This window comes from Bufo gargarizans, chromosome 8 (genome assembly GCF_014858855.1).
Source record: "Bufo gargarizans isolate SCDJY-AF-19 chromosome 8, ASM1485885v1, whole genome shotgun sequence".
NCBI lineage: Eukaryota > Metazoa > Chordata > Amphibia > Anura > Bufonidae > Bufo > Bufo gargarizans.
Genome location: NC_058087.1, coordinates 136,883,929 through 136,911,699, shown reverse-complemented (window position 1 = coordinate 136,911,699; position 27,771 = coordinate 136,883,929). Strand labels below are relative to the sequence as shown.

General features: G+C 46.2%; 1 protein-coding gene across 1 annotated transcript in view; it reads right to left on the bottom strand.

Moving 5' to 3' along the window:
* VWA3A (von Willebrand factor A domain containing 3A) overlaps nucleotides 1-27,771 on the bottom strand; it is a 148,098-nt gene that overhangs the window by 35,443 nt on the left and 84,884 nt on the right. Inside the window, exons 24-30 of the mRNA XM_044304340.1 lie at nucleotides 15,957-16,064; nucleotides 12,095-12,192; nucleotides 11,239-11,391; nucleotides 10,514-10,622; nucleotides 7,855-7,999; nucleotides 5,238-5,382; nucleotides 3,259-3,404 (exon numbers count right to left, since the gene is read on the bottom strand). Coding sequence (XP_044160275.1) covers nucleotides 3,259-3,404; nucleotides 5,238-5,382; nucleotides 7,855-7,999; nucleotides 10,514-10,622; nucleotides 11,239-11,391; nucleotides 12,095-12,192; nucleotides 15,957-16,064 — 904 coding nt within the window. The remainder of the gene's footprint in view (nucleotides 1-3,258; nucleotides 3,405-5,237; nucleotides 5,383-7,854; nucleotides 8,000-10,513; nucleotides 10,623-11,238; nucleotides 11,392-12,094; nucleotides 12,193-15,956; nucleotides 16,065-27,771) is intronic.

The following is a 27,771-nucleotide window of genomic DNA, read 5'->3' as shown; positions in this document are numbered from 1 at the left end:
GGACGGACTGGAACCACGGATCAAGGACGCGGATGACAAACGGTGCATTAGCCGAGTTTTCAAAGGACCTATTGAAAGTCAATGGGTCCGCAGAAAATCACGAAAAACGGAACAACGGACACGGAATAAAACAACGGTCGTGTGCATGAGGCCTTAGGAACCATCCTACACATGGCCGCTTTCTTTTGAGTTTCATAAAAGCAAGATGTGACACTAAAGATCCCAACAAGAGTTTCTTCACACAACCGGATCATTTCGGCATATCTGCACAGACATCTGCATTCCTGAGTGAGCGCTCGCTCCTTTCCTGTGGAGACGCTGAGAACACGTGTATGCCACGTATGAGTAAATAAAATTAACATTAGCCATGTCCTCTGCACTAACTACACTACAGTCACTTGAAATGCCAACACCCTCTACACCAGGGGTCTCAAACTCAATTTACCTGGGGGCCGCAGGAGGCAGAGTCTGGGTGAGGCTGGGTCGCATAAGGGATTTCACAAAAAAAAAGTCCTCAAATGTCATTATTAACAGTTTTCATTATTTCTTCTGAACATGAAGTGTCCTGAACATGAATAGAACATTGAGTGAAGATCATGAACAGCTCTTCTGAACATGGCAACTTTTGCCTACTCCTTGCTGCCAGAGACTTGACAGCGCTTCTTCTCACAAATCTGAACCACATTTGGCTTTAGAGAGGAAGCAGTTGAGACCCTCAGTATGGCTTGAAGATGTTCATCATTAAGTCTAGACCTGTACTTTGACTTTTTGAAGTTCAAGGTGGAGAATAACTTTTCACACAAATATGTGCTCCCAAAAAGGCACATGGTCCGCTTGAACATTCGGGAAAGCTCAGGGAAGCTGGGGGGCAATTCTCTCAAAAATTGCCCATGCATGTCTGCTTTTCCACTCATCTCCCTGAACTTGGCTTTGAGATCAGAGTTGCATTGCAGGTCAATGAGCTCCATTTAAAGCACAGGAAGGGCATCTTGCACATCAAAGGAAAAGGGGTCCACAAAAATTTGGAAAGTGGCTCTGTGCGTTTTGAAGTCTGCAAATCTGTGATCAAATTCCTTCTCTAGCTTAAAAATAGCATCAACATTTTTCTCACCACTGAATGGTATGCCTGCATCCACAAGTGCCTTGCATGCTGGGAAATGGCAAAGGTTTGTCTGAGAGAGCTGGGATTTCCATAACACAAGTTTTGTGGAGAATGCTCTCACGTTGTCATAGGCAGCGCTGACCAGCTGCCCCTGGCCTTGTAACATTGTCACATTTCTCCCCCTCTGGCTCCCTCCATCCTCCATCTTGTCACATTTCTCCCCCCCATCCATGTTATCATATTTCTCCCCCTCCATGCCATCCATGTTGTGTTGTCACTCACATCACACTCGCTACCCTAACATAACACAACCTGACCTGTACTGACTCTGCTGCCGGCTGCCTGCGACTCTTCAATGCAATCTTTTTCTGACCGATGTGGCTGTGTCAGACTGCTCGCCTCTGACAGTCCCTCTGCTCTGGCTGCTTCCCACCGCCGCGGCGCTGCTCACTCACCCTGTCCCACTCCCGTGGCCTGCCCTGAGCCCATGTGACCGCGTGTTGCCATGACGGCACTCGCAGGCTCGGCGGGCGGAGCTGCAGCAGTACTACAGTAAGTCAGATGATTATTATATATTTTTTTTCATTCATTCATTTTTGCGCAGGTGGGGCCACAAAATATTGTACCGAGTGCCGCAAATGGCCCGCGGGCCACGAGTTTGAGACCCCTGCTCTACACAGATAACCGGTGGAGTGATGTCAGCAACCTCCTCCGCGCTCACTTTTACCAGCTGGCATCTCTACAGTCATTCACTTGTGCTTTCATTGGCAACTATTTCTCTTTACACCAACAGTGTGCGCTCGGTCTGTATGCCAATTACTGGCCGATGAATTATACTTGTACAGCCTATTTCCTGAAATACCAACGACGGGTAATTTATCGTTATACCGTCTGGACATTATAATTCAGTTTATTTTAGAATTTGTGCCACTTGTCTGTTATATTTAGGAGTCATAAGCTAAAGGCAATGTAATCAGTTTTTTGTGGGGTTTTTTTGCGGTGCATCCTTCACCCCTACAGGACCTTGCGATTTTCCATTTTTGCATTTTCATTTTTCACTCCCTGCCTTCCCAGAGTCCTAACGTTTCTATTATTTCATTCACATAGCCTTATGAGGGCTTATTTTTTGCACTTGGTGTACTTTCTAATGACACCATTTACGTTTGTATACAATGTAGTGGGAAGCTGGAAAAAAATTCCAAATGGGGTGGAATTGGGAAAAAATGCAATTCTTACACAGTTTTTTTTTTTATGCGGTAAAATTTACCTGTTACTATCATTCTCCAGGTCAGTAATATTACAATGATACAACTTTTTTGTAGTTAGGCTACTTTCACACTAGCGTTTTTTGCGGATCCGTCATGGATCTGCAAAAATGCTTCCGTTACAATAATACAACCGCATGTATCTGTTATGTCTTGAACACCATTAAAAGTCAATGGGGGAGGGATGCGTTTTCTATTGTGCCAGAGAAAACGGATCCGTCCCCACTGACTTACATTGTGTGCCAGGACGGATCTGTTTGGCTCCGCTTCATCAGGCGGACAGCAAAACGCTGCAGGCAGCGTTTTGGTGTCCGCCTCCAGAGCAGAATAGTGACTGAACGAGGGCAAACTGATGCATTCTGAGCGGATCCTTTTCCATTCAGAATGCATTAGGGCAAAACTGATCTGTTTTGGACCGCTTGTGAGAGCCCTGAACGGATCTCAGAAATGGAAATCCAAAACGCCAGTGTGAAAGTAGCCTTAGATGTATGGAGCTGTGTGAGGGCTAATTTTTGTGGGTAATCTGTACTCTTCAGTGATACCATTTTGAAGTGTGTGCGACTTTTTGATTACTTTTTATAAAAAATGTTTGAGGACGTTATGCTATTTGCCGTATGGCATTAATATTGTTATATTTTAATAGTATGGGCATTTTTAAACGCGACGATGTCCATGATGTTTATTTTTTTATTGGTTAATTATTTTTATTTTAGGGAAAGGGGGTAATTATATGTTTTTATTTATAGAAGTGATTTATCCTGTATGTCAGCAACTTCCTTTGTATGTGTCTTGGGAGACAATAATATTTTATAGTATATCCTCTACCTCTCTGAGGCAACATACACATTGTCGCTGATTTGTGTAATAAATCTATTATTTATGGACACATACCTTTCTGAAGTATTGAAAGAAACAGTGTGCACTTTAATATTGTGAGACTTTAAAAGATGTTCTGCCAGCAAGAGGTTATAGGTAACGTCTGGTTTCCCGTCTGTCAGGAGGTAGACGCCTTGTACATCTGGATAAGCAAAACCTTTCTGAAAGAGGAAATCCAATTAGTTTTTGAATCCTGTGTAAATGTAATTTTGTTTCAGTATTAACTAGTGCACAAAGGAATTCTCTGCCAAGTTACCATCATTTCTGCTTTGTAGAATGAAATTATTCCTTTTTCCAGGTCACTTACAAAGTTTTGATTACCTAGAGTCAAGCATGATAAATCCATACAGCTAAATATAATATTTAATTATAATATATATATATATATATATATATATATATATATATATACATATATTTTTTTTGCATAAGTGCAAAAAGAAAGACTGTCAAAGGCTATGTACATCTTTGGATGCGATTTTGCCTCACCATTTGCCTCACGCAGCGCAACACATCTCTGTTGCATAGAGTTAATAAGGTTGTGGATTGTGGCCTGTGGAATGTTGGTCCGCTCCTCTTCAATAGCTGTGCAAAGTTGCAAAATATTGGCAGGAACTGGAACACGCTGTCGTATACGCCGATCCAGAGCATCCCAAACATGCTCAATGGGTGACCTGTCCGGTGAGTATGCTGGCCATGCAAGAACTGGGATGTTTTCAGCTTCCAGGAATTGTGTACAGATCCTTGCAATATGGGGCCGTGCATTATCATGCTGCAACATGAGGTGATGGTTGTGGATGAGTGGCACAACAAGGGGCCTCAGGATCTCGTCACGGTATCTCTGTGCATTCAAAATGCCATCAATAAAATGCACCTGTGTTCGTTGTTCATAACATACACCTGCCCATAACCCCACCGCCACCATGGGCCACTCAATCCATGAGGATTGAGGGCGCACTGCACCACTAATTACTTTAATATTTGGGCGGGGGGTGAGGGCCCACTGCACCACCAATCTTTTTAATAGTGGGGAGGGCGCACTGCACCACTAATGACAATTAATGTTTAATACAGGAGGCGGGTGTGTCGGCGGCAGAATCACATACCCGGCACCCTGCCTCTGACAGGGAGCTGCGATCAGCGGCACCTGAGGGGTTAACTGTAGCTGATCGCAACTTCCTGTCATATAGGGTGGGCACCGCCTCCTCCCGTCTCTCCTCATTGGCAGCGCAGCACGGGGGAGTGACTTCTTCTCCCCTGTGCGCTGAGGGAACATGTTCTGTGATAGTGCGCTGGACGCATTATCGGCAAGGTTAGATGCCGATGACTTTGAAAATCATGAATATCGTCCGATAATATTGGTAACTATGATAATCGGTCGATCCCTAATTCATTGCAAGCGCAACAGCTCTGGTAGACATTCCTACAGTCAGCGTGCCAATTGCACGCTCCCTCAAACGTTGCGACATATGTGGCATTGTGCTGTGTGATCAAACTACACATTTCAGAGTGGCCTTTTATTGTGGCACACCTGTGCAATATTCATGCTGTCTAATCAGCACCTGGATATGCCACACCTGTGAGGTGGGATGGATTATCTCAGCAAAGGAGAAGTGCTCACTAACACAGATTTAGACAGATTTGTGAACAATATTTGAGAGTAATTGTGTAGATCCATTACAGGGGGCAAAACTGTCAGCAGGTCCATGGCTTTCAAATAAAAAAAACTGTAGCAGAGACCACTGCAGTATTTGCTGCTGAATAAATCTTGCCTTTGCTAAATCCATCATGTGAACTTGCCACGTAATGATTTTGATGAATTTGCTACAGTGCAATGTATAGCCTCCCTTTCCTGGAACCTGCAATAAATTTACACGTGTGCTTCTGCTTTCAGAAGGGATGGGGGCACAGACAAGATGACTGTATCTATGTTACATAGTCTTAAAACATAATAAAGGGCAAAATGATAATGCGAAAGGTTAAATTTCACCAACCTCCAAAGCATGAAGAATACAGGTGTTTCCCCGGGGCTGTAGCCTGGAAAGCCATTGCACTGCATCTTGGCAAGCTTCATCAGAGGCCTCCACTAAGCACTCCTGCCATGCCTCAATGTTTTCAGCAAAGCTGATCATATTGAACCTAATCAAATCAGGGGTAAAATAAAACAAAACAATGATGTATAGGAAAAAAACACCATAGAAAATGCAGTGCAATAGTATCGGTCTCTGTGCAGATATGACAAGTTGTTAATACACTTCCATGCCAATGTTCTGCACAAACCACTACACTGAAGAGAGTCAGAAGGATCAGGCCTGTTGGCTACAACAAATTAGCTGTTTGCAGATAATATAAATGTGTTTACAATGAAGTGAATGGTGGGGTGAAAAAGCACATTTAGACAGATTGGAAAACATATTTACCAAGCAGCAATTTCAGTTTGCTTGTTAATACTTAACTTCAGTGTGCACAAGTGGCAAGTTGAAGTCCCATACATGCATACATAATGGTTATTTTCATCTATGAAGAGCAATAAATGTATCAAACTGCAATGCAATGTGTGATGAAAGCCATAAAGGAGTGAAGAGAAATGGCCCCATCCTGTAGCCCAATGCATTAGAAGGCACTACTTACCAAATGCATTCATTTAGTGGAAGTGCCTCCTTCCGTAATGCTTGTTGCGAGTGGATATGGCCACCACTACAATGTAGCAGAAGTGGTTGTGCTTGTACAGTGTGCTGGTGGGGATCCCGGGAGCATGCATATTCATGCACACCAGCTCCAGTGCCATCCACCTTGCTCCAGCAACTCAGGTTTCAGTAGTACAGCTCCAGTAAGTAGCCCTGGAGCTGTTGGACTGAGATAGCACCGATGCGGTTAATAAAATGACTTCCTAAGCTGCGTCAGGTAAGGCCGGGTTCTGCCAGAAGGACTGAAAAATTAACAAAAAATGGATCCTGTATTTTAAGCATCCATTATGCTCAGATATGGACATTTTGCATCTGTTTCAGTCAATGGGTTTTTTTTTCGTCTAAAATAACGGATCTCAGAATGTGTATAAACAGATGCTTAAAATGCAGGATCCATTGTTTGTTTATTTTTTCTGTTCTTTTGACGGATTAGAAGAACGAAAAACTAAACGGTAAACCCGGCCAAACACGCACACGCACAAACAAGCAGCTCAATGACATAACGAAAGTGGAATTTTCTTGTGCGTTCAGTTTGAAGACAGGGACCCATCAGCAGAAGAGGCAGCAAGTGCCGAACTACAGACCAGCGGCAGCACTGAACAGGCAAGATGAAACTACCTCATTTAAAGAGGTCCTGTAGATTTTTTTAAAAAAGGCTCATTATGGTGTAAAATAATAAGATCAAAATTCATAGTCAACTTATAGATTCCCATTCTATTGCTTCCCGTTCCTCACCAGTCCCTACTTCTTGGTTCCTCTGTGACTGCTCAGTCAATCACTGGTCGCAATGGAGACCAGGGCCACCAGGTAAGTTTTACTACCCATAGGGTTACTGCAACACCAGAGCTGAACAGGAACTTTACAACAAAAAAAGCCAGAGCATTGCAAAGTTTTGATTGCAGTTATCTAGCTGCCCATAAAAGTCATTGGGGGTCATTTATGAAGAGACTTGCAACTTTGTTAGTCGTAAAAAAAAGTTACAAGTCCCTTTTTTGACAGGACATGCGACAATAATTAGTCGCATGGCTGGTTTTATGGCATGTTTGATAGCTGGGAGGGACGGAGGGGTGTTGGGGGCTGGAAACAGGGGCCTGAGTAATTTTTTTATGCTAGTCACACGGATTGCCTTAGATGCACCTAATTTATGATGAGACTCATGCCTCGTCATAAAATTAGCCGAATCTTACTTCCGCGTAGGGGGGAATCCACAGTAAGACTAGCGTAAAAAGCTTAGTGAGGCTACTTTCACATTACCGTTTTTCTTTTCCGGCATAGAGTTCCGTCACACAGGCTTTATACCGGAAAAGAACTGATCAGGCATATCCCCATGCATTCTGAATGGAGAGCAATCCGTTCAGGATGCATCAGGATGTCTTCAGTTCAGTCATTTTGACTGATCAGGCAAAAGAGAAAACCGTAGCATGCTACGGTTTTATCTCCGGTGAAAAAAACTGAAGACTTGCCTGAATGCCGGATCCAGCATTTTTTTCCATAGGAATGTATTAGTGCCGGATCCGGCATTCAAAATACCGGATTGCCGGATCCGTCCTTCCGGTCCGCGCATGCGCAGACCTTTAAAAATGAGGAAAAAAAAAAAACGGATCAGTTTTGCCTGATGACACCGGAAAAACGGATCCGGTATTGCAATGCATTTTTCAGACTGATCAGGCATTTTTCAGACTGATCAGTCTGAAAAATGCCTGATCAGTCAGAAAAAATGACATCCGTTTGCATACAGTTTGCCTGATCAGGCAGTCGGTTCAGGCAACGGAACTGCCTGCCGGAATCAAACAACGCAAGTGTGAAAGTACCCTAAATGAGTGAAAAATGTAACATTTCTGCAATAAATTGGGCATGCAAAGGCCTGCAAAATATGACTAATAATTGGATGCAATGACATTCATTATGCTGATTAATCACCTACCAAATATTTCTTGGCTTTAGTTGTTCCCACAGTAGTGATATTAACCCCTTCTGTAGTTCTGCCAAAAAGGGAGCCATGGAACTGGATGCATCAATAAGTATACACACTTTGTTCTCCAATATACTGCCAAACTGTCGACGACTCCCTGGAAAGTGAAGCACACGCTGGTTACTAAAATGGGACTAAAAAAGGATTCTTAAAGGGAACCTGTCATCAACTTTTCTGCTGATCTCACTGAGGGCAGCATAAAATAGTGACAGAAATGCTGATCTCAGCGATGTGTCTCTCATGAGCTAAAAGTAAGTGGTTGCTGAGAACCAGCATCATAATCAATGCAGCCCAGGCCTTGAAAAGAGTCAAATCTACCTGAGAAGAGTCCTGGTTATTCATAATCTCCGGCTCTCTCACCCATCTGGTGATGATTGGCAGTTCTCTCCATGACTTTTCTCAGGTGGCCGTGACTCTTTTCCAGGCCCAGTCTGCAATGATTGTGATGTTGGTTCTCAACAACCACTTGCAAATTATAAATGACAGACCGCTGAAATCATCTCACCTGTCTCTACTTTATTCTGCCGTTAATATAGGCAGCATAAGGCCTCTTTCACACAACCGTTTTTTTTTTCTGTTTACGGGCCGTTTTTTGCGTTCCGTATATGGTCCGTATATGGAACTATTCATTTCAATGGTTCTGCAAAAAAAACAAAAAACGGAATGTACTCTGTATGCATTACGTTTCCGTATTTCCGTTTTTACGTTCCATTGAAAGATAGAACATGTCCTGATATTGCCAGCAAATCACGTTCCGTGGCTTTATTCAAGTCAATGGGTCTGCAAAAAAAAAAAAAGACACATACAGAAATGCATCCGTATGTCTTCCGTATCCGTTCTGTTTTTGCGGAACCATCTATTGAAAATTTTATGTCCAGACCAATTTTTTCGATGTAATTACCGTATACTATATATGCCATACAGAAAAACGGAACGGAAAAACGGAACAGAAACCAAAACACACCAGAAACAAAAAAATGGAACAACGGGTCCGTGATAAACGCACCGTAAAACACTGAAAAAGCCATACGGTCATGTGAAAGAGGTCTAAAGGTGATGACAGGTTCCCTTTAAAGTCAGGTTAAACGCTAAAATTAAGAGGCAAGGCAGCTGTGGGCTAATAAACATAAGTAGGCTCTGCCAATTAAAAAAAACAATATGCTATGATTATTTTATGAAATTTGAACATTAAATATACAGTATAAACAGCTGATTTTCAAAACTGTGACTTTATTTTATATTATAAACTTGTTAGGTGATAGGAATAGCTCACTTCTGTGTGATACGGATCAGGTGCTCTAGTCCAAAGAAGCTGTATCACCCATACAGATAAAAATTGGGAATAAAGAGAAAAGTTATGGACTGGCACTCTGTATGTGTGGATAAAAACAATCCTTAGTACAATATAAAGTGATCACGTACAATTTAATATTTAAAATAATGAACAATGTAATACACAGTAAAATTCAATAAATGCAATTGTCACCTAGGGGTATACAGATAAATAAATGAATAAATAGCGAAATATAGCTAGGGATCGGTAATATAGAACAAAGCAGACAAATGGTACAGTGATTCTTGAAATATAATATAGTCTGTTGCCCAATCCACAGACCTCTGTGGGAAAAAAAGAGAAAAGAAAAGTCCTATCTGACTGCAGATAGTGGATCAATGTCCAAGTTGTTGGAGCAATGTAATGCTGGCTTGTATTATTCTGAACCCTGTATAGGGTCTTACCTTCTCCTTGGTCGAGGCAATATATGTAGAATTGCAGCCTTCCAGACCTGGATATTGAAGGAAATGTTCTTTTGGAACAAGCGCTGCTGCGTTGATTATCTCTGGCTTGTTCGTACGGACGCCAGCATGTCACGTAGTCACGTCTCAAGCCGTAGCATGTAATTCACCGCTGGAAGTATCGCGGGACTTGGTGCCGAGATTTCGGATTGAAGAAACTGTGACAGAGTTCGGAGCGCTCCAATCTTTCGGGAATGATGACCGAAAAAGATATATTTCGAATTTTCTGCAGATATTTGTAAAGAGGCCTCTTAGTTGTCCAAAGGGAGCAGTACGCTGGTTCACGCCTATATATTGCCTCGACCAAGGAGAAGGTAAGACCCTATACAGGGTTCAGAATAATACAAGCCAGCATTACATTGCTCCAACAACTTGGACATTGATCCACTATCTGCAGTCAGATAGGACTTTTCTTTTCTCTTTTTTTCCCACAGAGGTCTGTGGATTGGGCAACAGACTATATTATATTTCAAGAATCACTGTACCATTTGTCTGCTTTGTTCTATATTACCGATCCCTAGCTATATTTCGCTATTTATTCATTTATTTATCTGTATACCCCTAGGTGACAATTGCATTTATTGAATTTTACTGTGTATTACATTGTTCATTATTTTAAATATTAAATTGTACGTGATCACTTTATATTGTACTAAGGATTGTTTTTATCCACACATACAGAGTGCCAGTCCATAACTTTTCTCTTTATTTTATATTATATATATTATATTATATATATATTTTTTAGCTTTCTTTCCCAGTACAAACATGCGCCGTGCTGTATTTTAATTTATATTTTTAGCAGGAGGATAGTCACCTGAAAGAAGCCACTGAAGCCGTTGAATGTATCGCTTTAAAGTTTTTTCAAGTTGTTCAATATATTCCTCTAATTCCTTGGGCTGAAACTGAAGATGCTTCACAATTCCCTTAAAAAAAATCATTAGTTTGAGTAATCTATATATTATCTTTTATACAACCAAAATGCAACCAAGGCTAATACAATTCAAGCCACCATTTGCATTCATTACCATTCATACCACAGTGTGAAAATCACTCAGTGGAGCCAGCCTAAAAATCTGCAATGAAAATCGCATGCGTTACATACAGATTTCATTATGGATTCTGGTGTGAATATGGCTGCAACTTTCACCCTTTGCATAGCGACGCATTAAAACTATACTGGAAATTTGTGAAATTTCCACAACAGAAAGGGTATGCTATGGATTAGATTTTGGGGGGGCTGGGTGAGTAAAAAGAGTTTGTTAAGCCAATTCAATTACATTGTACTGTATTTTGGCACGAATTTGGCATCCAAAATTTCAAAACAAATGTACAAAGTGTGAATTCAGAATGCAGCAGTCAGAGGACGAGTGGCTTGTACAATAATAATAGATGCAATCGCTAGAATAATCCACAACTGCTAAGATAAAGCTTGGCAAGCATTGACATCCACATCTTACTAAAACCCTGTTATATGACCAAATCTTAAATTATTATTTACATGTAACAGCAATGACCTGGCAGAAGAGAAAAGTGACTTACATTGATCTCCACACTGGGGAAAATGGTGCAGTACTTTGCCGAGACTTTCTTATGTAATGCTGGTACCAGCTTTTTCTGGTGAGTGCAATCGGGGCCAAACACCAGTTTGGTAAGCTCCAACTTCAGCTTCTTCAAACCAAACTTCTTCAACCACTTGTAGGGAATATAAAATATTGGTCTTAATAAAAGTGATAACAAAACATGACTCTTTTTTAAGAAATTAAAGAAAATACATAAAAACAATTTTTTCCGACATATTTGTAACATAATACCAACAGTTAATTTAGTTTGCTGCCAGGAAAGTGCTAGCTGTTTGCATAATCTGCCGTGTAGGGCACTGGTGTTGGGGGGCTCCTGGAGGGACCCCAGCCCAGCCTATATATCCGTATTATTGTATATGGTCCTTAACCCCTTGGCTACCGGAGGTTTTTTCATTTTTGCGTTTTCATTTTTCTTCCCTATTTTCTGTGAGCCATAACTTTTTTTTTTTCCGGTCACATAACTGTATGAGGGCTTATTTTTTGCGGGCCAAGTTGTATTTTCTAATCCCACCATTAATTATGGCATAAAATGTAGTGGAGCTTCCGGGTTTTTGCGCATTTAGATTACGTGACCTCACTGCTTCTTTAAAATAAATAAATAAAACATATGTATCCTCCACAAATAACTATGCATTTTTTTTAGATGCCTCATGTTATGTCCAGATCAAACACGATGAAAGTGTATTGTAAGAAGCTTTAGCAACTCAGTACAAAACTGTAATATACAGTCATGAAAGCTATATGACAATACAGCAAAGTAGCGGAGCAATCTTCATGAATTTACTTGTATCTTCTACCTACTTTACGTAGCTTACCACTTTGGTAGAACAGACTTCTTCTTCCTTAGGTAACACAATAAAAGGGATAGACTTCCTTACAGTCTTGGTCTTTGGATAATCTTTGTACACCACCCCTGCAGTAGAGAATAAAATAATGTTATATTTTATAAAATGTATCTATTGACACAGACATACTTGTTTCCAGCAAACAGAATAATTCAGTTAAAATTAAAGCAATCAATATGTTACGAAAACACAGACAATCTAGGGGATAACAGGGGAGATGAAATAAGGGAAGGGGCATCTAAATTTCTAAAGCTGACCCTATACTTTAACCCCCCAAAAGTCACATTAACATTGGAAAACCGTTCCCAATAATGTGATTTTTTTTTTATTGTATTGTATTGTATTTTTTTAAATTTATATCTGAAGTCATATGTATGTAGAAGATAGATATGGGCCTGATTTTGTTTGAAAGCTGACAATCTAAGCTTTAAAACAAGATCAGAACTTGCTTTCACTTTCAGCTGCAGTCACTCACGACCCGATTTCTAAAGGATATATCTCCCGACAGTGGCGCAGCGGGGGATGGGGCCGGGGGGGCCGTTGCCCTTGGCATAACATTTTAGGGTTTTAGGGGGCGCCAGCAGGGCCGCACCGTTAATTAGGCAAAGTGAGGCGATCACCCCGGACGGCGCGGCCTGGCTCACAAGTGGGGGGGGGGGCTCATCCCCATAGTCATCTGTATCGCCGTCCTCAGGACAGCGATATAGATGGCTGTGTTGCGGCGGGGCAGGGGAAGGAGAGGCGTCTTCCTTCCCCGTTCCTCTGATAGGCTGCAGGCATCGCATCGCTGCCATGGAGGTAAGTGTTTATTTTTTTATATGGTACAATACTGGCTACTGGCACATGATTGGTGGGCCATCTATGAGGGGCACTTGTTACTGGCACACAATTGGGGGGCACTTCTTACTGGCACATGATTGGGGGCCATCTATGGGAGGCACTTCTTACTGGCACATGATTGGGGAGCATCTATGGGGGCACATCTTACTGGCACAATATTGGGGGGTACTGTGGAGGCATCTATGGGGGCACATCTTACTGGCACATTATTGGGGGGCACTGTGGGGTCATCTATGGGGGCACTTCTTACTGGCACATTATTAGGGGCACTTTTTACTGGCACCTTATTGGGTGGCACTCCTTACTGGCACATTATTGGGGGCATCTACTGAGGTCACAAAGAAGGAGTATTTTATATGGGGCTCTGTATAGGGGCATTTTATACTGGGGCACATTATGGTGGGTACAATGAAGAAGAGGAGACAGGAGTACTATGGGGTCATCTACGGAGGCATTTAGAAGGGGTATTTTATAATTGCAAATTATGGGTGACACTGAGGGCATGTACTGGGGCCACTATATATGGGGCATTTTATACTGGTACATTATGTGGGCACTAGAAGGAAGGGGGGAGAGGAGCACTATGGGGGCATTTACTGGGGGCACTATATAGGGGTATTTTATACTGGCACATTATGGGGGCACTATGGGGACATTAGCTCAACTGGGGGCATTAAAAGGGGGTATTTTTTGTACTGTCGCATAAGGAGAATTATTACTACCGGGGAGGCATTATAATGGGCTTTATTACTACTGGGGGTCTAGGGGGAACATGATTATTAGTATGGGCACTATGGGATCATTATTACTTGTGGGGTCATGTTGGGGGCACTGTAGGAACACGATTACTACCATGTGTGCTCTAGCAGAGAATAATTCCTATTGGTGGGACTTTTGGGAGCACTATTACTGTGGGGGCACCTTGGCACAGTATCAGCTTACCACAAATATTTTTGGGGGACGTTATGTATAGACTATTAGTGTCAGGGGCACTATTTGCTGGGCGCAGTTATTTTAGGGCACTGTGTGCCAATAATTATTAAAGGGCACATCTGCATGGTACTACTATTATCAGGGGGTTTATCTGTTTCTGCAGTATAGTATTGGGGGGCACAGCGGCACAGTATTGGGGGTGGTAGGATGATTTGTGCAGAAGATGGGAGGATGATGGAAAAGTAGTAAACTGCAAAGACGAGAAATGGCTGAAAAATAGTTGTCTGGTCTGAAGGTCCGAAAGGAGAAGATGAGGATAGAGGGAAGGAACATCTACATCAAAGAGAAGTCACTGGATGTAAGAGGTATGGGGCGCTGTATTACCCTGTATGTTCTGTAGTTAAGGGAGGGTGGATATAGAATTTGGCCCACACTGTAGCAGCTTGGCCCCAGATTTCAGGTCACACTGTGCGTGTTCTGAAATCTGGGGACTCACCCATCTACTACATTATCTGTACACAGAGAGTTATCACCGTGTTATCTGCGGTGTTACATAGGACTGCAGGTGATATCTAATACATTATCTGTAAAAAGGGGCATGGCCACATGTTGGGGGGGGCACAATACTTGGCTTGCCCCGGGTGCTGGCAACCCACACTACGCCACTGTCTCCCGATGTGGAGGAGATAATGCTGTGATACGGGCCTTATTTAAAGCGTAAATTGCCAGCTTCCAAATAGGACGAGCTACACAGCCCACAATATGAAGCTCTCTCCTCTAACTCTGCTGCCCGAGCTCCGCTCGGGCTGGACTGTTTAGTCAAACAAAGCCTGAGCAGAGCTTGGGTAAAACTGTTAGAGAGTTAAAGGGGTTTTCTGGGATTTAGATATCTCATTTCTGACTCCTGGTACCCCCACTAATCAACTGTTTCATCATTTGGCCTCCTCATATTATACCATGCATATTATATAGTGGCTGTGGTTAGTATTGCAGCTTAATCTCATTCACTTAAATGACTGAGATGCACAAAGGCCACTTGACCAATGGATATGACATCACTGGCTGAGGAAGAGGCTGCAGCGCTCACCCAAGCATGGGGCCACTTCAAACAAACAGGTGAGGGTGCTGGGTGTCAGACACCCAACAATCTGATTCTGGTGACTACTTCATTGATGTTTAAATCCTGCAATATTTAAATCTAATCCCTTCCTTTGATTACCAGACAATTAGTACGGCTGGTATTTATCAACCAACTTCTCTGATCTTAAGAAGGCAAATATATATATATTTTTTTTATTTTTAACTATGGCTATCTCCAAGTTTAAAAGCCAAGTACAGCCTAATGTTCTACTAAGACCTCAACCTGGTCTGTACTGTAACCAATTGAACATGACATGTAGTGAACCCTGCAATGTATTTCTCAGAGTAAGAGCTGAGGCATAGCACCATCCTGCAAAGTCTCTTGAGGTTGCCGGCTTTCTCGGTTGATGGATAAGATGTGATGAAGAAGGATTTCATGAAATGCAAGTCATTTCTTTCTTTATGAAGTATCTTGTGAGATTCATATGACATCTTGTTCTGGAAAACCTATGTAGTTCTGTAATGCAGTGATAATTCCTCCGCTTCTGTGTCACTGCTGAACCACTTCTGTATTCTAGCTGTGGGAAAATCATTATAGGAGCTGCAATGGTGGCCAAATCAACCCACTTTTCTCAAAACTAAGAAGTAAGGACAGAGTTAACATCTTGACTGCGCCTAGTTAGGCCACGTGACCGATAAACGTGACGTCACATGGCCTTGGCAAAGCTGCGACAAGGCTGCGGCACTACTGCGAGCATCAATGCATTCTCAAAAAGCTGATCAGCGGGGGTCCCAGGTGTTCGACCCCCACCAATCAGATACTGAAAACCTATCCAGAGGATAGGTAAACAGTTAAATAATCCCAGAAAACCCTTTTAATGACAGCAGAGTGTCAGTAAGGGCTTACAACCTCTGTGTTCACATGATCATGACAACCAATGTTACTTTACACAGAAAATAGGCACTGAAGGTCACATACCAATATCCTTCCCATTTTCAGTATAAAAGGAACTGACGGACGGTTTCTGCTGTTTCCTTAGTTTCACCTTCTTGTCAGAAGAAAAGGTCCAGTCTTTTAAAGCTTGAGCTGTAAAATAATCAGGATGACTCTTATTATACAATGCATGCATAGGTGGCGATGGCCGATCACCCTAAGGAGGACCTTTCATGGGTCCAGACATTAAGAAATAAGTAGCAGGTTATGTAGGGCATAGTCCATGGATGTAAGATCGCTTACTATTTTTTCTGGGAGCCACTCCTTTCGCCCGCTGTGCCCCTGGTCACTTCTCCCGCCTAGTATGCTAATGAATAGCATTGGTACAGGGAGGAGACTGCCCTGTTTCTCAATGGGCATCTCCTTCTCCCTGGCTGTAGCACGGTCCAATCACAGCAGAGAGCGTCACATCCAAGGAGAAGGAGACGCCTATTGAGAAACAGGGCAGTCTCCTCCTCCCTGTACCGATGCTATTCATTAGCATACCAGGCCGAAGAAGTGACCAGGGGCACAGCGGGCGAACTGATTCATTGTTTCACATTCACGATTCATTTGTCCTAAGTCTTGGCAGACTGTACATGCAGATTTCAGTGGGCAGCTGAATTATACCGCATTATGTGAATAAAGGCTATGATAGAAGCAGAGTTGGCCTCTTACCCTGATTCTCTCACCCATTGGTATGCCTGGTCAAGTTTCTGAGACTCCTCTACTTACCATACTTGCTCGCTACGGGCTCCTTACCTTGAGTGGTAGCTTGACTCCTTTATTTATCGGCTTCTCTGTTTACCCGGGGAGGAAGGCCGGTGTCGGTTCCCCTCACCGCCCGATTTCCCCCTAAGAAGGCAAAAGTGGACCAGGGCGGCTCAGCTCCCCTGCATCCTGCAGCCATGGGGTCACCTGCATTTCTGCAGTCCCCCCCTCCACTCCAGCCTTACTACCACCTCAGTGCTAGTGGCTGAAGAGGTGACCCTGCTGGTACCCTGAGGGGGGGGGGGGGGGTGAACAAAAAAGATGAAGATGGGGTGAGTATGGGGTGGGGTGAGTATTGTGAACACAGGGCTCATTCACACGTCCGTAATAATGCCTATTCCAATTGTGGACAAGAATAGGCATTTCTATGGGGGTGCCGGCCGGGTGTATTGCGGATCCGCAATGCACTACGGACGTGTGAATAGACTCTAAGTTTAATCCCCTCCATCCACCTACTCCCCTCTCCACCCCTCCATTCCTCGGCCAAGTGCTGTTTTCCTACTGCATTCCCTCCCGGCACAGGTTCTCTCCTTGTGCCCTCCACACCCTTCCTCTGGGGCCTACCAGTACCATTTCCCAGCGGTCACATCCCCTCCTGGGGCGACCGCTGTATCCAGCTACTGGGCATTGAGTACCCTCGGTCTGTGGTTGGGAATCCCACGGCCGTTCTTTCCAGATTTCTGTTCCGGCCGGAAGTCCTTCCGGTCGGCCCACGACTACAGGAGTCTCCGGCTTTGTGACCTACTAGGCCGCAAGTTCCACCCTGGAGTTTGGTGGGCGCAGACTGTCCCCCGGGCGTGAAATCTTCGCATCCAGACATCCCCCTTCTCCAGGATCCAGCTGAGCTCTGCCCCCGGCCTCTCTGTCAAACTCCCCCCCCCCCCCCCCCCAAAAAAAAAAACTTACTTGCCTGCCACCTTACTGAAGCTGGTTTCCCCATTACATGGCTGTGTAGTTTAAAATTAACCCCTTCTTGTCTCCAGTTGGGGCTAGGGGGGTCAGTTTTCAAATACACGACTATATGTTCATATTAAAATAAATAAATAAAAAGTACCCTGGCACTATCAAGTGCTGACTGTGGTGTCTGTTGCAGAATTAACTCTCTCTAAGGTGGGTGCGCCCCCCCCCCCCTCAAGCGGTTTCTGCCGCACTTCCCTGCTACAAGTCCACTGGATGTTTTTCATGCAACCCCCTTTCCACGGACACGCAATGGCTCTGTACATCCTGTGGCGCTCCCCCTTCTTTAAGTGGAGTAGTTACACTACCACTGGTTGCTGTACATCCATACATACATATTCCCCTCCTCCCATGGAGTAATGGCACTAACAATGTATACCGTGCGTCCCGTCATATGACCTTCCATCCATAGACAGTCTAATTTCACTGCCCACGTATACCGTGCATCCAGTCGTGTTACTTAGTCCTCGGGTGGAGTAATTACCACTGAATGCCACACACTCTGTAGTATTGCTCCCTCTCTCTTCGGTAGCGTAAATGCACTAGCACGGCATACTGTACAGCCTGTCGCATTATCCCCCTCCATAGCCGCATAATTGCACGACCACTGGATACTGTATAACCTGTCGTATTACCCTCCTCCATAGGTGGTATAATCGTACTACCACTGTATATTGTACAGCTTGTTGCATTACCCCCCTCCACAGGTGGCGTAATCGCACTACCACTGCATACCGTACAGCCTGTCGCATTACCACCCTCCATAGGTGCCATAATTGTATGGCCACTGCATACTTTACAGTCTGTCGCATTACCCCCCTCCATAGGTGGTATAATCGCACTACCACTGCATACTGTACAGCCTGTCGCATTACCCCCCTCCATAGGTGGTATAATCGCACTACCACTGCATACTGTACAGCCTGTCGCATTACCCCCCTCCATAGGTGGCGTAATTGTATGGTGACTGCATACTGTACAGCCTGTCGCATTACCTCCGTTCATAGGTGGGACCCCTGGATACGGCACAGCTGGTCGCATTACCCCCTTCCATAGGTGGAGTAATTGCTCTATCACTGGAGAGTATATCCTATGTTATCTACTCCCACAAGTTCAGTATTCACATGAACGGGTGAAGTAATTGCACCTCCATTGGATACTATGTCTACTACGTCACAGCATCAGATACTATATTTCCTATCATATTCTTTCTTTTCCACGGGGGTGTATTCCAAGAGATGGTACCTACTATTACCCGGTCCTCCCCCACAAGCAGAATACGGGCGCAACCACTGGATACGGCAGCCACTACCGCATTATCCCCTTCGTTTTTGGTTGTTGGTTTTGAGTGCCGACATGGCAGTCCCTGTCCTCCCAAGGTGTATCCCCACAACACTGCTCCACACTACATGATTGGTCATGATACTCAACACCTTCTTAGGTGGTGTATCTGCCCTAGAAGAGAATTTGGTGTTTACTACCAAGCAAATTGAATATTACACTGCCTCTGAATGCTGTTTCCACTTCTAGCTCTCCTCCTTTTCAGGTGGCGTATTTAGGCTAGCAGTCCATTCCATGGCTACTACTGTATGTGCTCTTCCGCAGGTGGAGCATTTACGCTAGCAATAGAGATCGTAGCTACTACTGTAGGGCCTCATTCCCAGGTGGCGTGTCTACCCTGACTTGGCTCTTGTGGCTACTACGGTATAGCCTCCTTCTCAGTGGGAGTATTTACGCGAGTGCTACATATCATGACTACTACTGTATGGCCTTCTGAGGTATTGCGCTAGCCCTTGTTTCGGTGGTTATCTGTATGGACTTCTTCTCAAGGTAAGGATTTGTATTAGCACTCCATGCCATGGCTCCTACTGAACAGTCTCCCCCTTGGGTGGAGTATTTGCGTTAGTACTACACACCATAGCACCTTCTGTATGGTCTCCTCATCAGGTGGAGTATGGTGCTATCACCGTATACTATGGCTTCTACGGTATGACCTCCTCCTCAGGTGGAGTAGTGCGCCAGCACTAGTTCCTGTGGCTACTCCTGTCTGGCCCTATTCTCAGGTGGAGAATTTGCCTTAGCCCCAAGTGCCTTGTCTACCACTGTGTGGTTCCCTTCTCAGGCTCGGGGCTTATGTTCACCCTGCAAGCTATGGTGGCACCCACGTTGCTTTCTTCCTCTCTTCTTGTATTTGCACTGGATATGGTTCTGTGGTTTCTACCACATTGCCTTCTGTTCCGTTCCATGTTTCGGCACTGGCTCTGTATGCTGTAGCTTCTACCACTTCTCCTTCTATAGGTGGAACCCTCACACTGGTCTTAGGTGTGGTGGTTGTCTACATTCCCTCTCAGGTGGATCTCCGGCTCATTTTACGTGACTAATGGATGCCGTTGCACCAATAGATGGGGTCTTTATGCTAGCGCTTAGCTGATTCGTCCATTCATTCCTGATGACATGGTCATCTGCAGTACTTCCATTCTCTGACCAGGTATTTGCATTCGTATGCATGCTATAGCTGATGAGCCATTCACTTCTGGTGCGCACTTTTGCGGGGTTCTCCCTGGTTGGCATAACCCCCTCATTTCTATGACATTGGTCTACCACAAGGTTCTCATTTCAAGTGGGACATTGGCTCTAACTGTTGATGCTGTGACACCATCAACACTGCCTCTTTTAAGACATGAGTGATAGATTTGACATGTCCTTATGTAGGGGACACACCTATTCAGGGCACATACTGTGCATCAACTGCTTTACCTCCCTCACCGGACGGGACTATGGTGCTTGTACAGGAATGTCGGGCGGCACTGTGTTTAGGTGGGTGCTCGGTCAGCGGGTGTCATCCCAGGTAAATCAATGAGGAAGAAATCGGCACTCTAATTTGCTGAATGATGTTTTCTTTATTGGTCACTCATACATGCAGTGGCGAAGTGCGTTTCGGCGCATACACGCGCCTTTGTCAAACAGTGAGTTTACAGCTGATTGCAAAAATACAAAGTGAACAAGGATTTAAATAGTCCGCCTCCAGGTCACATGATCTAAGCGTCACGTTACCAGGGAAACAGTGGGCGGTAACAGAGACAGGTTAAAAAATACATGGTAACATATAAATTCTGTGATTCCTCTCCGTGGTCGGGTTACGAAAATTTCTTAGTTACACTGCGAAAAATCATAAACACGCATGATCCTTGTTCACTTTGTATTTTTGCAATCAGCTGTACACTCACTGTTTGACAAGGAGGCATGTATGCGCCGAAACACACGTCGCTACTGCATGTATGAGTGACCAACAAAGAAAACATCATTCAGAAAATTGGAGTGCCGGTTTCTTCCTCAGGGACTATGGTGCTGTCGCATGTTGTCAATGCTAATAGATGTTTCGTTACTGGAACTCAACACCCTTTCTGCGCTATGCCCCTCCGCAAGACGACTGATTGAACTGCCCTCAGATTATGTTTCTGTCTACCTGGCCAGTTTCCATACTCCTGAGGTTGGATTCTTACTGCTCTGGAATGCCTGTACAATTTTTTCTTACTGGTCCAGATTTTCTCTGATGTTTTTGTGACGTCAGACATAGTCATCAAATTCTCTCCCAATCTCGGACCAATCTGTGCATTCCGCTGATGACCGCATTGTCCCCTTCAGGCAGAGTTGCTACACGGTGACAGTAGATGAATCTACACACCTCTGATATTTTTGGCGTCAGCTTTGCTTCTACCTATCACTACGGTATTTTTGTTCTTCAGCCTGCAGTTGGGTCTGCCTGATCCAGGCAGTTTGTAAAGTAGTCTCAGGACAAGCCTCTACGGCTCTGGTGGCTTCTGTCTTCCACAATACCTGCTCCTTAGGCTGAGTTTTTCTTTTTAAGCAGAGATGTACCCTGCGATCCTTACCTTTTGGATAGGCTTCCATGAGTGTATTTCGGCGAGTGTATGTGCTCTCCCTCATGTATTATAGCCTTTTAAGAGTGCGGTTGCTGTTTCCTCAGGTTGTCTAATGCCAGTTATGATATGGTCCTGGTTCCAGCATCACTCACAGTCTCCCTTTTGTCCAGTGGCGGAGGTTGCTTTGGCTGCACTCTTCTGCCACATTGCTCTCTGCTGCACGGCTGGGATGCTATTGATCCCCAGGGGCACAGTCTTTCTCGTGCATGGCATTGGGGGACACAGCACCATGGGGTATATGTCCAACTACCACTAGGAGGCACTAGACACAAAAAGTGTTGGCTCCTCCCAGGTGGGCTATACCCTCTCCACAGGCACGAGGCTATTCAGTTTTAGTCTAGTGTCCGTAGGAGGCAGACCTGTCCTGCTTTTTTGCAGGTTCTGCTGTTTTTTATTTTTATTCTTTTCTTTTTTCTCTCTTCCGCAGGTCTCGGTGTTCTCCACCGTTATACCTGCTGCAGGCTGGGGCTCCATCGTGTTCCACTTTAGTTGCCCCCCTGCGGGCGCGTACTTCGGTACCATCGCCGGTCACCCAGTCCCCACGGACTGCATCCGCAGTGGCTTGCCGGCATTCCCACGGTTTCCGTGTTGAGTCTGCCGAAGGGGTGACCCTGCTGCGCCCGAAGACATCGGATGGTGAGTATATCTGATGGTGAGTATACTCCCCTGTCCCTGTGTCCCTGCCCCAGGGTTAGGTTCCCTCCTGTGGCCAGGGGGATGGGATCCACCTTAGCTGGGGGTCCTGGGGAGCCTCCATCTTCCCCCTAGCCAACCCCCCCTTTTTTCTGGGGGGGGTTATATTCTTGTTTCCCCTCCCTTCTCTTCTCCCTTGGTTGGTCTTTTCTCTCCTCCCTGGCCACACAGTCTTCTCCCTGGCTTCTCCGCTACTTTAGTCCCCGGCTTCTGCCGGGACTAGGCCTCATCTTCTGTGGCCCGTTCCCGGCTCCCAGGTGCTCTGTTTGCCCTGATCCACCTGTCCCTAGGTGTCGCTTCTCCCCCCCTACCCTCCTCACCTATTTTTATGATTCGGTGGGCCCTCTGCTAGGCCGCGGTTCGCCCCGCCCCCCTCGCTCCATTCCCGGCCGCCTTAATAAATCGAGGCCCCGGCTTTTGGGCCTGCTAGGCCGCAATCTTCCCGGCCCCTCCTCCTTGCTTCCCGGGCTTTTCTGAGCCCCGCCCGGCCCTTGGGAGGGGCTATCTCTTCACCCTTTCCTGGGCTAACGTGTTTTTTCTGCTGAAGGGGGTGGTTAACCCCTTCCCTCCCCTCAATTGCTTCATGTCCCCTGCAGCCCTACTGACCACCTCTTTTGGGGGGACAAGCTGCTGCAGCGCCTCTTTGGGGGAACAGGGCGTCCGGGTCAGGATAGACAGCCTCTGCTGGCTGCTTTTTGAGCATCTCCTCTCCCAGCCTCTCCTCGGTCGCCACGTGTTTTCACGTGCGTCCGCTGTCTGCACCTCTCTGGGTCTAACAATGGCTGCCGTGCGGTCAGCCTGTCCCTGCTGGGTGCAGTACCTCTTCCCAGATCCTTTCCCCGAACAATCCCTTTGTGTCGGTCCCCCATGAATGGGCTCCCTCCGTGTCAATGCCATGGGAACCTTGACCGCCTCTCCCTGGCGGTGTCGCTGGCCGCTACCAATCCAAATTGCGGCCACCTCTGCCCTCCCAGGGTCCTCCCTGCAGATGGGGCACGCTCAGTTAGGGGTACCTGCACCCGGGTTCGGCTAGGGGTAGCTCACGGTACTCCCTCGGGTGGTCTCAACGGGGTACCACCCCTCCTCGGCATCCTCGGATCCCCCCCAGGACAGGCCTGAGGCTGGTGACGAATCCTTCCTGTCACCCCATCCGTTGCCTCTGGGGACACCTCTGCGCCGATTCCCTCGGAACAGAGCATCAGGCGGTCTTCCTCCATACAGAAGCCCTCTGGGAGGTCAAGACGAATGTGGACGGAGGAACCTTTCCTACCCAGGGTTGGTATCCCCTCTAGTGGATTTTCGGATGGTGCTCCCCTGACCGCACAGGTATTCAACCGCACAGGTAAGGCAGCCGTCCCCGTGTTTAGCATACTGAGTCACCTACGCGGTGTCTCTGATACGTACGCCTTCTCCTTAACAGGGGGATTCCTGCACCACTGCCATAGGCTGTCCCTGACAAGCCTTCCTGGTTCCCCTATACCAGGGGCTATCCTCTACACATTTGAGAGTGTTTCCACAGGGTCCCCATCCTGGTGGTGGTGTTCGCCACTCTACCTCATTACAGGGGGTTCCTGTTCTGGGCAAGCGGTTAGCTCGGCTATCGCCTCCTGTAGGTTGGGGAGTTAAGAGCAATTGTACAGCTGCCTTGCCCCTTTTCATAGGTAGTGTACCTACACCTACTCCAGATGCTGAAGCCATTACTCCTGGCTGGCTCTGGGGTGTTCCATACAGCACTATTTCTCCCTTCCGGGCGAGATGTACAGGCCACTTCGATTGCCGTTGCAATTGCACCTGTCTGTTCCCAGCCACTTTGCTCCCGTCATAGGTAGAGTATCTACGCCATCTCCTGATGCTGTAGCCAATTCCCCTGGCTGGCGCTATGGTGTTCCGTGCGGCACTATTTCTCCCTTTCTGGCGAGATTTACAGGCCGCCTTTAATTGCCGTTGAAATTGCACCTGTCTATTCCCAGCCATTTTGCTCCCTTCATAGGTAGAGTACCTACGCCATCTCCGGTGCTGTGGTCGATACCCCTGGCGGGCTCTATTGTCTTCCAGGCGGCAACATTTCTCCCTACGGGCGAGATATAGAGGCCACTTTCTATTGCCATAGAGTTGCCCCTGTCCGGTTCAGTTACACCTGTCTGTTCCCTGCCACCTTGATCCCTTAACAGGTAGAGTACCTGCACCATCTCCGGATGTGGTAGCCGTTCCTCCTGTCCGGCTTTATGGTGTACCATGTGGCATTTTCTCTCCCTTACAGGACGAGATTTTGAGGCCTCCTCCAGTTGCCGTGGCCATTGCACCTACCTCATCATAGTGTGCACCAAACAGCCATCTTACTTCCTTCATAGGTAGAGTTCCTGAACCGTCTTTGATGCTGCAGCCGTTACACCTGTCTGGCTTCTATGGTGTACTATGCGGCCCTGTTTCTGTTGCCATTGCACCTACCTGATTGTAGTGTGCACCTGTCTTGTTCTTTGTGGTATCGTGCGGCCCTATGGGTTCCATTGTTAACGCAGTTGCTGTTGCACCTCTCTGGGTCTGGGGTGCACCATGCGGCCACATTGCTTCGATCTTAAATGAAGTTCCTCTTCACAGCCATATTTCTACTTTACAGGTTGTGTACCTGTACCCTCCGAATGCTGTCGCATCCCCAGATGCTGTGGCTATGTTTCCACTCTCCTTGGTCGGCAACATGCAGCCACTTTACCTTTATTTTAGGCGTGTGTTTGTAGTACCCCAAGTGCTGGGCCCTATGGTGCGATCTGTGGCCCAGACAGTTTCTTTCTTACTAGGTGTTTTCTGCCCACGGGTTCTAATCTGTGCTGCAGATGTTGGTTCCATCTGTTTGGTTCTTCCATACGTCTGCCACTCCGTTACTGTCGTCCTCATTGGTCTCCTTGTGCCGCTCAAGGCACTGTCAGCACCAGGTCACCCTTGTTCAGCATGTGCATGGTTACCATATCTGGCAGGGGTGGGTCAGCCCATCCCCCACCTTATCGGTCTAGTGCTGCTTCTGGTAGCTCCAGTATATGACTGATCTGTCTGGTCCGGCGGGTGGTCCTCATTCAACCTCCTACTCCATGGCCAGGTGGTTGTTGGCCTTTGTGCTAGAGTTGCTCTTGCTTTCTCTTTAAGGTCCTACGGTATGCTGTGCTCCGCGTTACCCCATGTTATAGGGGAGTACTCACATTGTTTCCTATTGCTGAGCGGGCCATTCCTGGTGTAGTACAAGGATCTCCACTGGATCTTCTACCTTGTTTGGACATGTAGCTGGTGAGCATCGGCCGCGGCAGTGGTTTTCGGTCATCGCTGGATGTCCGCCTCACGGTATCCTTCTGGGTCCACGGCTTTTATCATTGCTGGACGTCCTCCCTGACGGGTCAAGGACAGGACCTCTGAGCGCCACACACACCTGTCTGAATTTTCAGCTGATTGCTCTGGTATCGGACAGGGCCCCGTAGTTCCTTCTGGGTCCAGGTGTTTTCGGTATTCCCTTGTATTTTCTGCTTAGTTGTGCTACATGGCGAAGGGGCAGTCCTCTTGGACCTTGCTGTCGTCTGCACCTGTCTGGTACTTTCTCCCCCCTGGAAGTTTTCTGTATGCCGGTCGCAGCTGGTTTCTACATTTCTATGTAGGCTACCCCGGTTTTTTCATGGCGACTTCTGCATTCCTTATGCATATCGATGTCTGTCGTTTTGTGGTACCTCCGAGCTGCTGTACTTGCCCTCTCTGGGACAATGTTTACGGTTTGCTGGTCAATGTTTTTGGTGCGGCTAGTTGTCCATGGCCAATGTCCCTTCCCCTATGGCGGTTTCTTTTCGCCTTTCCTGGATATGCTGGCTTGCGTTGTCTTCCGGTGGTTCAGCTCCTGGTTCCTTGTGACCCCATCTGGGTACTCCTTTCTGGAGTCCCTGTCCCTGTTCATTTGAGGTCCTCTTGGGATTTGTCTTTTTTTCCATCCTCCCACGTAAAGTACCTGGTATTGAGTGGTTTGGTGCTACGGTTTGCAATTCCACCGTATGGTCTCCTTCGGGAGGGACCTCCTCCTGTTGTAGACCCCTTCCTCCTTAGGCTGTTCTGGAGTGCTCTTCTTCTACTCCCATGTCTGTCAGTCCAGTGTGTTCCTGCCAAGGTTGCCTGGGCCTGTCTCTGGTTCCTTTTTTCCATGATACTTCACATGCCCAGAGTTTCCTCTGGTCTTGCGCTTTACAGTGCTATCTTGTTTTCGGAGGCTTGTGCCTCGTTTCCTGTTTTTGGGGACGCAGGAGCGATCGTTCTTTGTTCCTGGCTTTTACCTACAACCCCCTCCTTCTCCAAGGGTTGGCAGTTTCCTCTAGCAGCCTTGGGTTTTCGCCTTTACATGGGGCGCTTGGCTTCTTCACCTGGCCTTGCGGTGAGGGGAGTCCCTCTCCCTTCACATGTGAGCCTTGCTATGGCTTCCCTCACTCGTTTGGTTTCCAGTGCTTCCCTGTTTCTTTTCTCCCCTGGCCTTTCAGGGGATGGCCACAGGTTTATGGGTCTGAGACAATGTAGGGCGTTGGGTCGATCCAACACGCAGTGCTGTCCTAATTTTTTTTCTCCAGCCCTTGGCTGCGCTTGGTGTTCCCTTTTGCCACCTTCTTGCATTTGGGATTTTCTTCTAGACATTTGTCCTGGGGTGCTGGCAGTCTTCCCTGCTTCTTCTGAGGTTTCTTCCTTGTTATGAGACCTCTTGCCCATTCCGTGTTTTTTCCTGTTGGGTCACATGGTCACATTCTCCTGCACCTGTATGCCCAGCCGGTGGCACGTCTCTTCTTTTCCCACCCTCAGGGACTGCTTTGGGACGTCCCATGGTGCTGTGTCCCCCAATGCCATGCACGAGAAAATTGGATTTTTTGTACTCACCGTAAAATCCTTTTCTCGTAGTAGGCATTGGGGGACACAGATCCCACCCTATGTTTTTACTTCCGCTTCTCCGGGCTGGTCTCTTGATCTTTCCCGGTACGGGAGTTGTTGGTTCCTTGCTTTTCTTCTCTCTCCTACTGCTTTTGGTACAAACTGAATAGCCTCGTGCCTGTGGAGAGGGTATAGCCCACCTGGGAGGAGCCAACACTTTTTGTGTCTAGTGCCTCCTAGTGGTAGTTGGACATATACCCCATGGTGCTGTGTCCCCCAATGCCTACTACGAGAAAAGGATTTTACGGTGAGTACAAAAAATCCAATTTTTCCTCTTAGACTACTCCCCATTTGTCTATGGTTTTTCATTTTCTTCCTCTGATTGGTTCCCGTTGTGGCTTTTTGTCCCCCTTGGCCATCCCTCATCTCTGTCTAGATGAGTGATCATATTCCATACTTTTTAGTCTCTTCTCGTGCTATATTCTTTACAAGGGAGTGGCTACTCTCTATTTTCCTTTACAAATTGGCCCACAGGGGTCTCCTCACGTACCTGGGAGATCTCTACAGGACTAGTCCTC